This window comes from Amia ocellicauda, chromosome 12, assembly GCF_036373705.1.
Source record: "Amia ocellicauda isolate fAmiCal2 chromosome 12, fAmiCal2.hap1, whole genome shotgun sequence".
NCBI lineage: Eukaryota > Metazoa > Chordata > Actinopteri > Amiiformes > Amiidae > Amia > Amia ocellicauda.
The window spans coordinates 18,170,891-18,180,357 of NC_089861.1; the positions used below are offsets into that span (position 1 = coordinate 18,170,891).

General features: G+C 42.5%; 1 protein-coding gene across 2 annotated transcripts; it reads left to right on the forward strand.

The window, feature by feature from the left end:
- The first annotated feature begins 408 nt into the window (after nt 1-408).
- Nucleotides 409-9,066, forward strand: LOC136764472 (CD48 antigen). Of its 2 annotated transcripts, XM_066718589.1 has the most exons (7): nt 409-574; nt 6,169-6,507; nt 7,135-7,437; nt 7,523-7,684; nt 7,908-7,984; nt 8,082-8,138; nt 8,630-8,748. In XM_066718589.1, the coding sequence occupies exons 1-6, from the start codon at nt 526-528 to the stop codon at nt 8,109-8,111; spliced, it is 960 nt and encodes a 319-aa protein (XP_066574686.1). In that variant the 5' UTR covers nt 409-525; the 3' UTR covers nt 8,112-8,138; nt 8,630-8,748. The 2 variants fall into 2 exon arrangements, with proteins under 2 accessions (XP_066574686.1, XP_066574685.1); XM_066718588.1 differs by lacking the exon at nt 8,082-8,138 and having other exon boundaries at nt 8,630-9,066.
- Nucleotides 9,067-9,467: the final 401 nt, after the last annotated feature.

Sequence of the window (9,467 nt, forward strand, 5' to 3'; positions counted from 1 at the left end):
ATGCATCAACTTGTGCTATATATCCACATATGTGTACATTTCCCATACGAGCTTATTATCAAATATCTGCAGCTTCATCACACGGGTTCATCTTTTCTGCCTGTGTCTGTCTTTCTCTCTCTGGTCGGTTTCTGGACGACCAGTGTTTGGGGAAATGAATCCTAATGATCTCTCTCTGCTTCTCTTCTCTTCCCGTCTCATATTCCTGTGAAAATCACACTAAGGACATCTGATACGACAGCTTGAACTGCACTCACCTGATCCGCAGCATTTCTGCTTCAGCATTGCGGAATTGTTTTTTATTTTACGAGAACTGCAACGACACATAACCGTTTCTATATCTCGTTTACATATGGGATGCCCAGCTGATATAAAGCAATGCTGCAGTCTAGTCTGTCTCCACCCCCCATTTGTCTTTCTCTCCTCCCTCTCTTTTAACCGCCTTGGCTGCAGTGGAGGCGCAAATTGGTAGCCGGTCCGCACACAAGCAGCGCTGCGGCGGAGAGACGCTCAGACCCGGCTGCTATGCTGCGTGTGGACTGCAGGCTGCTGAGCCGGGCTGTGCTCGCCGCAGGTAAGAGCAGTTACAGGTGTACCGACAGACTGGAGAGCCGTCCAAATGGCACGTCCACCGGCAGAGAGATGCGTACAGGGAGTGTCTCCGTGGCCCTTGTGTGGCTCTGTACTGCACGGTCCTGCACCCGGGTCCGCTGCATCCACGTCAAAACCGGAGCAGCTCCGTTTCCAAACAACTGCTTAACTAGCCTAGGTCATAGGTAACGGCACTTAACTCAATATCACTAAACACTAAAGTTGTATTTGTTTTGTCATTACGTCAGAATAAAATATTGTTGTTGTTATTATTATTATTATTATTATTATTATTATTATTATTATTATTATTACTGTTCCGTATTTACTTATTGGTCTATGAATAAATTGAAGTCGGGACTTGTGCGTTTGCACACACGAAAAATACGAATGAAAATGAAATAACCACTAATGATCACTTTGTCACAATTAAAGAGCTCCTTTGTCGGCACCTCGGGACCGGCACACTTCCTGCAAACCCAAATATTCCGGTTAGTTGAATTACACACAGATATGTACGACCCCAGCGTCCCCAGCCAGTCTCCCATTGGTCGGGGTTTTAGTATTTGTCTAATTCTGGCAGTAATGCTAAATTAATGTATCCGTGTATAAAAGTATGATGCATAAACGTGTGTCTGTGCGTGTTGTTTTAACTTGTTGTATTGGGTTTATTTATATGGTAGGCCTTCGTTTAGTGTCATTAAATCAATATTAAGGCTTAGCCTACGTGTTTGTCAAAAGTTGTACTATTCTACTTTGAATAGGCCTACGGCTTTAGAAATCATAAAATACTTCTGATATGTGGTGCACATTACATATTATTTGCATTCCCTCCTCCCCCTTCATGATGGATGGATTATTCTCATTACTATAATTATTTACAGTTGACTCTTTCAGATCGGGGTTTTTGTCCACTTCTGCACGGAAAGCCCGGTACATTTTCCTGTCAAGTCCTGCTGATCGGTGTCGCGTTAATAACATAACAATAGCATGACTTGTCACAAAAAGCACCTGGAAAATGAGATCGTTAAACCTAATTTTAGTGCAGACTGTAGGACATATAAATTACCTAAAACCTCTAAAAAAATCCTACATGTAACCGTTAGCCCATTCCTTCAGTTATTACGGGAATTGCAATGTATTAGCCAACACCAAACACATATCCTCTGGTTTTCTTTGCGCTTTCCAAATCACTTAATTGTTAAGCATTTACACACACATCTGATATTCTTTAATTTAAGTATTTTATTATATTTAAATACTACCGGCAACACCATGTACTGTCTTTAGAGAATCGTGAGACTCATTCTCACCAGCCTATCATGGAAGCGGGTTGGAACAAGAACCAGATGTCACTGTGGCCCTCCAGGAGCCAGGCGACACCCCTGACTTATAAATTACAGAGACAATTAATAGAGTATCAGCACATTAACACTGCCCTGACACCTGTATGTAAATCAGATTAATCTGTTTCTCGTCCCCGCTGAACAGGAGAGGAGACAAGTAATGAGACAGTCCGAACTAGCGGGGTTGATATGAAGAAAGAACATTTAAAAACACCAATGAATGCCAATGTACCAGAGAAGAGGCAGCACGAAAAACGGATAGCACAAAAGAGATGTACAGACGCTGAGCTCAACCAATGGAAGAAGTTATAAAAGTATTACAAATTAATTGCCGTGTGTATGCTGGTTTTCGTTCCAGCCGAGTCCTCGATTACTTAATTGGTCTAATTGTTTAATTAGCTAGACACATTTAAACACCTATCCAGGCCCCGGGATATTTTATAAGCAACTGTACCATGAATCAAATGCACTCTTAGACCATCATCAACCGTAAAATACCTCGCAATATATATTTTTAAATATGTCAAATAGAAAAATTAATTGGACAAATGAAGTAACTGAGGAATCGGTTGGAACGAAAACCAGCTACACACCACCCTCCAGGAATTGAGTTTGAGAGCCCTGGAATAAGCACGAAAAAGCACACCAGTAACTGTTGAGGGCACAGAATTAACTGTTGAGACGACAGAACGAAAAATGAAAGAAATTCACTACTAATGTAACGCATACAAGGCAGAATGTGTCAGAATGTGAACCTGCTTACAACTTTGATTTTGGGACGGTGTGTATATGTATTAGGGGCTCGCACTCCGCCAAGAAGACCCTTTCCGGCTTCGATATTCGAATCCGCGACCCCTGACAGCCCCCCACCTCGGTGCATTGCCACACACTGTGACACACACAGGCCTACACACCCGGTGGGTTTCTTTCCGCGCCGGTGGTGAACTAGGTTGCAGTGAAAGCGGTCGCACAGACAACAGGATTGAAGACTTTGTGTTTGTGTGTTTGTGACCTGCATGTGCTTCTCTAGTAGTGTGCCCATGTGTCTGTGTCTTTGTGTGCTTGTGTGTTGCAGGAGCTCTTAGTTTTAGTGGAAACTCTGCGGCCACAGACGAGAGGGAGGGAGCGTGCAGTTTGTACAGATTCTTTCTGTAACCTTATTCTCACAAACCCCACTCCTTTTGACACGGTAATAACAGGATATGATCGCTCGCTGCAGGCCTATGAGAACAAATAATCAGATATGCGTTGTATTTTGAACAATTATATATTAAAAAAAAAGCCTTCCCCCTTCAGCCCATGAGCACTGTTGCTATTGGAAATGTATTTTAATGTATTTTATGTATTTTAGCAGTTTTTATTGTTGTCATGTGTTGTGTTGCCAGAATGCCGAAGGCAAATTTCCATTTTATGTAAATTTTAATGGACAATAAACTTTTCTAATCGAATCTATATAATGTTTAGGTAGGTGTGCATGCGTGGTGTCAACGCCTTCTCTATTGTATCATATTTATAAGTGCGTGTCAATGCACGTTATACGCGTTGTAAGCCAGCAACAGAATGATGTTGCGGGAGCCTAAGTGAGTAAAATGAAACCCAGTCAAAATTACAGTTTTTCTCAATCGATTTGGCACATTTTCTGAAACAAACTTAACGTTCTCAAAACTCTAAGTAGGGGAGACCAGGGATGAAAGTAACACCTTTTGTTTGAGTGTCAGAACTCAGTGGTTGTTTGTTATCAAACTTTGATATATACTACTCATATCTGTCTTCTACAAATATAACTCACTTGGACATCTACTACACAATCACAGATTATATGAGTTAGTGTCAAATACAAAGAGTCCCGTTGTTACAACCTACCCCACAACTGGGGTGAGTTGTAACACTAGCTGGGGATGGTTGTAACAATGAGAGGTCATTTGCTAAAATAACATCCACACTATACAATTTATACAAGAACTTTATTGAAGAATAAAGACATTGTTTTGAAAAATCTGAACAATTTAAAGTGACAAAAACTTTAAATGAAAAACTGTCTGTGTGTGTGTTTGTTTGAGTGTGCGTTTGTGTGGGTGTGGACTGTATTCCTGAATGTGCATGTGTCACCATCTGATATGAGCTACACTGCAGATGCAGAAAGTATTTTGAAGCGCTAAAGAGCACTAGTGTGGATAAAATATGTGATGATAAAATATGTATTAATGTACAATACAAAACTGTTACCCATGAAACCGGTGACAACTAATATTTGCAGTTTATCACATTTGCTTGCAGAACTCATTGTCTGAACACTAAAACCAAATAAAACTAATCATTTTGACTAATTGAAGTCAGTATGTTGGCACATTCAGGCCTGTCTGCATGTGTGTGTGTTTTTAATCAAAGATTTCAATGGCAATGACAAGAACATCTATTAGTGCTCTTAGGACAACAATGCCCAGAGTGCGTCTTTGTCCGCATCCAGAGGTGCTGGCTTACATGTGCGTGACCCCTGTGTTAACAACCAAGACCTGACATACTCTTATCAGAAACTACAGCATTGTATTTACCATTTGATACTTCCTTAACCAAGAGCCTGTTTTTTTTCGGGGGAGGTGAAGACAAGGAAGTCGCAGGAGTTAATGGCCGTTTAGAAAAGTTTCTTATGTCTGTCATCTCTGTCTGAGTGAGAGCGACTGTTGCCGCCTGCGCTCGCAGGTTAAGCCGCGGCTGCGCAGTTCAGTGCAGCGGGACGCGGAGGAGCGCGGTTTCGCTTAAACGGCGTTTTTGTGCGTTACCCTTTGAGATGTACGTGCAAGACGCTTGAATAAAATTAAAATGATTAATAGGATTGCATTGAGTAGGGTACTCAATTTGTACTGAATTTACTAAGCTCTATAAGCTATACTCCACACAGTGCTGGCTCCAGTCTGCACCCTATACTGTAGGCTACCATACAATCAGTGACCCAGTGGGCCACTATACTATACTATACTACACTACACTACACTACACTACACTACACTACACTAGTCGAGACAACTCCCTCTGTCTCTCAGATCACGGGTTATTTCACCGATCCTTCTAGATTAAATTGCTTACAGCCAGGGAGACGAGTCCAAATACATCACTGGGATTTTCAGAGTAAAAAATAAATAAAATAAAAAATATGCAAAACAAGCAACAGCAGACAGGTTAACACAAACTCAAATAGTTTACTGCCCCTGACTGAAGTTCATTACTCCTTATTCTTTAGTCACAATTTGTGCCAAGGGCAGAGGGAACTTTTATTCCTAAATATAGTATACTATACTATACTATACTATACTATACTATAGTCCCCACAGTACTGGCTCCAGTCTGGGCCCTGTGCTATACTATAGTGTACACAGTGCAGGCAACAATCTGAACATGATGCTATATCGTACTACACTACTCTACACTAGTCAAGACAGCAAAGACATTCTACACTGCATGGATGGTCTGATGTGAACGTGACTCAGTTTGGGTCTGGAGTCTCTGTGTCTGTTCACTGTGACATGGTCATGGTCTCATGTACCCTGTCCAGGACGCGAGACATTGACACTGACAGTGCAGTCTGTACAGTGCGACTCATCATGCCTCACAGAGTCTCCTGCTGCTCCAGAGACCAGTCTTATCTTATCATGGGGCATGTAGGCTGAATGGCTATACAGAATAAAGAACAGCCTGCTTTGTGTCACACTGCGTGCTGGTATTGGGGGAGGGGGAGAGGGCATTGCTGTTGATGTTTAATCCCTTGCTATCTCACCGCTTCATATTTTCATGTCATGTGTATTTTAATGGGAATATTTACATAGAAAAAGTCCCTGAGATTATCAACCTTAATGGCTGGAAAAGGGGATTTTATGATGGCTTGGAAACTGAAAGTTGTAAACCCATGCAAATGTATTCTAATCTCCTGGAAAAGAGAGAGAGAGAGAGAGAGAGAGAGAGAGAGAGAGAGAGAGATTATTAGTACATAGATGGCCCCACTGTGGCCCAGGTATATAAGGACTGGCTATTCAAACAAAGTGAGTTTCTTTTTGTGTCTGGGAGTGTATGAGTGTGTTGCTGTTTGTGAGAGTGAATGTGTGCGAGAGAGTGAGTGTGTGACACTATTACACAGTACTGTTATAACTGCACTGAAGCACTATTCTATTCCCAGAGACTGTGTGAGTGAGTGTGTGTGTGATGACGCTAATACACTGTTGTGTTTTTGTGGTTTCAGCTATCCTGGTGAGCACAGTCCAGTGTGGAGAGGAGACAGTGAGAGGGGCAGTTGGGGGGTCAGTCTCTCTCACTGTCCACATACCTGACATACACACAGCCTACAGAGTGGAGTGGAGATACAGTCCGCAGGTTCAACCACAGACCTGGCCAATAGCAGAGCTAAGCCAAGGGAAGATAAAAATTGATTTTGAGAAGAGGTTCACAGACAGACTGCAGCTGGATGTGGTGTCCGGCTCTCTGACCATCACTGACCTCCACAGCAATGACTCTGGACTGTATCTGGTGCAGACTGTGGATGGACTGAGATTTCAAACAATTTTCAACTTGACAGTCTACAGTAAGTGAGACTTTTTCTCTCCAACAGTCAGCCAGAAAGCTGAGCCCAGAGAGGATAATAGACTGTAGGAACTGGGAAGTCCTGTTCAATAGATGGCACACAGGACTGACTGAGCTTTCTGCCTGTTTGGATGCTTTTTGGCTGCCTTTCTTCTTGCTTCCATTGCTGTCTGGATTATAGAGTCTCTGTTCCATTTTCTATGTCATTGAAGATATTTAGTGACCAGAAACTTTTAAGACTCTGCTTGGCTTCTGAAAACCACCCATTTCTAAAGATCTGGGAAACTGCATGCTAACTAACTACTGTACTGAATTGTACTGTCTCTGCAGGACCAGGGATGGGGCCCATTTTATTTACAGAGTAGCTAGGAGACATAGTCTGGTTTACAGCCACTAATAGTCTGCTGCATCTGTTTCCACTGCTGCACTGCTGTAACATTTAGTTCAGGTGTCCGTGTGTCTGTTCCTTTGTAGTGTTTTATGATGCAGTTTAGTGATTAGATGTGTTTTTTCTAGTCTTTTGATGCTTGTCTTCTGTTATCACACTGCAATTATCGCACAGGATAATCTCTCTTTTTCTCTGTTTAATTTACCTGTCTCTCTTTCACCTCTCTCTCTCTATATACAGAGCCTGTGTCTACACCTCAAGTGATCATCTATGACAGAAATAGTAGTCTATTCAACAGGACCGAGCTTAGTGTGAACTGTATCCTGCTGTGCTCCGTGGCCAATGGGAGAGAGGTGACCCTGTCCTGGTACAGAGAGGGGGAGGAGAAGCCCCTGAACCACAGCAGCTCCCCTGATCTCAACACCCCCCTGACTCTCCCTCTGGAGACAGAAGGACTCTCTCACTTCTACAGCTGTGTTTCCAGTAACCCTGTTACTAAAAAGGAAGTCACCCTTACAAGCCCAGAACACTGTCTACACAAAGGTAATAGCACTGACATCTGTGCCACATACTATACTAAAGTCTACACAGCACTGGCTCCTGACTAAACTTCATCCATCTTTCTCAGATCCCAAAGCACGGGCCTCAGGCAGTGCCACCCTTTGGACAGTGGTGTTGATTATTGCTGTGATGTTGAGTGTGTGTGTCCTGCTGTGGACGGTGTTCAGGAGGAGGAGGAGTGGTACAGGCAGTGGACCTGTACTCAAGCTGGTTGTGACTGGAGAGAAAGGTATCGGCGCTCTCTTTGTACAGTGGCTGCTCATGCTTACATCACTTCTCTAGGCTTCAAACGGGATTTAAAAATGTATTCCTCTCACAGTGCTTAATGTTACAGTTGCAAACAAGCCACTGTACTGGCTCTGTGTTACAGTTATAGACTGGTGTGTTACACAGTGACCTGGCCTTGTACTGCGTGTGCTTAGTGAAATTTACTGTATTGTTTTCTGTCTCAGTGTTTGATGTTCCAGATGCCAACAGGAGAGAAAGCGTTCAGTACTCTGATGTGCAGATCATCCTTGTCCCCAGTGAGGTGAGCCATCTCTCTGTTTCTCTGTCTCCATTTCCATACTCAGTCAGTGTATCAGTGTATCGGTGTCTCCAAACAGAACTGAAACTCTCCTCTACAGGAATCTGACCCACAAGTGGTCACAGATTGAGGTGTTTCAGGGAGGAACAGAGTCCAGGTCTGTCAATATGGTCCTTTTACTTCCCTTCAGGCACACAGCAAGATTTCAGTCCCTCTTCCCACACACAGCCCTTTGTATGTGTGCGTGTGTGTGTGTGTGTGTGTGTGTGTGTGTGTGTGTGTGTGTGTGTGTTAGTTAACACACTTTCACATTATGAAACACACTTTCATTCCCAGCTCCAGTAGTTTCTCTCCCCATCTTTCCTGTCTCTTGGTGTCTCTTCTCTCTCACTGTCCCCGTATCTCTCTCTCTCTCACACAGCACTGTTACTCCCTCACTGCTTTAAATCAACTAAACCACAAACATGGAGAGAAATATGAAAAGGGAAAGAATGAGAGGAGACTGAGGGCTGGCGATGGGAGAGAAGGGATGAAGAGTGAATAAAAACAGTTTTGAGATGTATATAACATTATAAACTCCACAGAAGATGCCTGTGTTGATGTTGTTGAAAATGTTGTTTTCTTCCAATTTTCCTTTTTTTCTTGCAGAAATCAGTAGAGAGAGGAGAATACTCCAGCACAGTGTATGACATGATCAACCAGAACCATAACAGTGACAAAGATGAGCTGAAAAGGTGTGGGAGGCGAGGTTCCTGATTATAGTGATGCCTCTGGGACTGTGGAATGGAGGGGATGGGTAGATTCGGCCATTCACTCACAATGTGTGTTTGGTGAAGCACTATTTATACAAAAGCCTTTCAGTATTACAGCTGGTCTGTGTTTTTATAGGGAAACGAATTACTCCATCAGTAGAGTTATTTTGTAGTCATTATTTATGAATTTATTTAACAAAGTAACCACAAGAGAGAAGTGTTGCATTGAGGGTTCTCTTGCACTGGAGTGTGAATGTGTGTGTGTGTGTGTGTGTGTGTCCTTGCCTGTAAGACTTTGGATCAAATAAAATAATAAAATAAAATGTGTTGCTGCTTGTTTTGCATTTGTGATTTATTTATTGTACTTCTGCCTTTGAATACTACAGTGGCCATGAGCTCCAAAACACACCAACAAATAGAAAAACACAACACATCAGAAAACACGACAAAAAGGAAAACTAAATAATTAACAGGAAAACAAAATCAGGTCAGAGCACAACGGCAAATCAAAAAACCCAATGCCAGTAACTCTAAACCAGAAAGGAAGTTTACAATAGTATTACTATGCCACTGATTGGAGGAAGCTTTCTTCTGTAATTATTACAGGGTAGGGTGGGACAAATGAAAGAAATGAAGTCGAGGGGTGCAAAGCGAGGAGCTGCAAACGTGAGTAAAGGGGTTGAAACTGGTAACTGATAAAAAGGCTGGCTAATCTAGAGCTAATCTGGATCTGT

Coding starts and splice junctions, on each gene's coding strand:
- LOC136764472 (XM_066718588.1), top strand. CDS start 526: ATGCTGCGTGTGGACTGCAGGCTGCTGAGCCGGGCTGTGCTCGCCGCA. Junction 7,438..7,522: donor AGAACACTGTCTACACAAAG/GTAATAGCACTG, acceptor CATCTTTCTCAG/ATCCCAAAGCACGGGCCTCA. Junction 7,985..8,629: donor TCATCCTTGTCCCCAGTGAG/GTGAGCCATCTC, acceptor TTTTTCTTGCAG/AAATCAGTAGAGAGAGGAGA.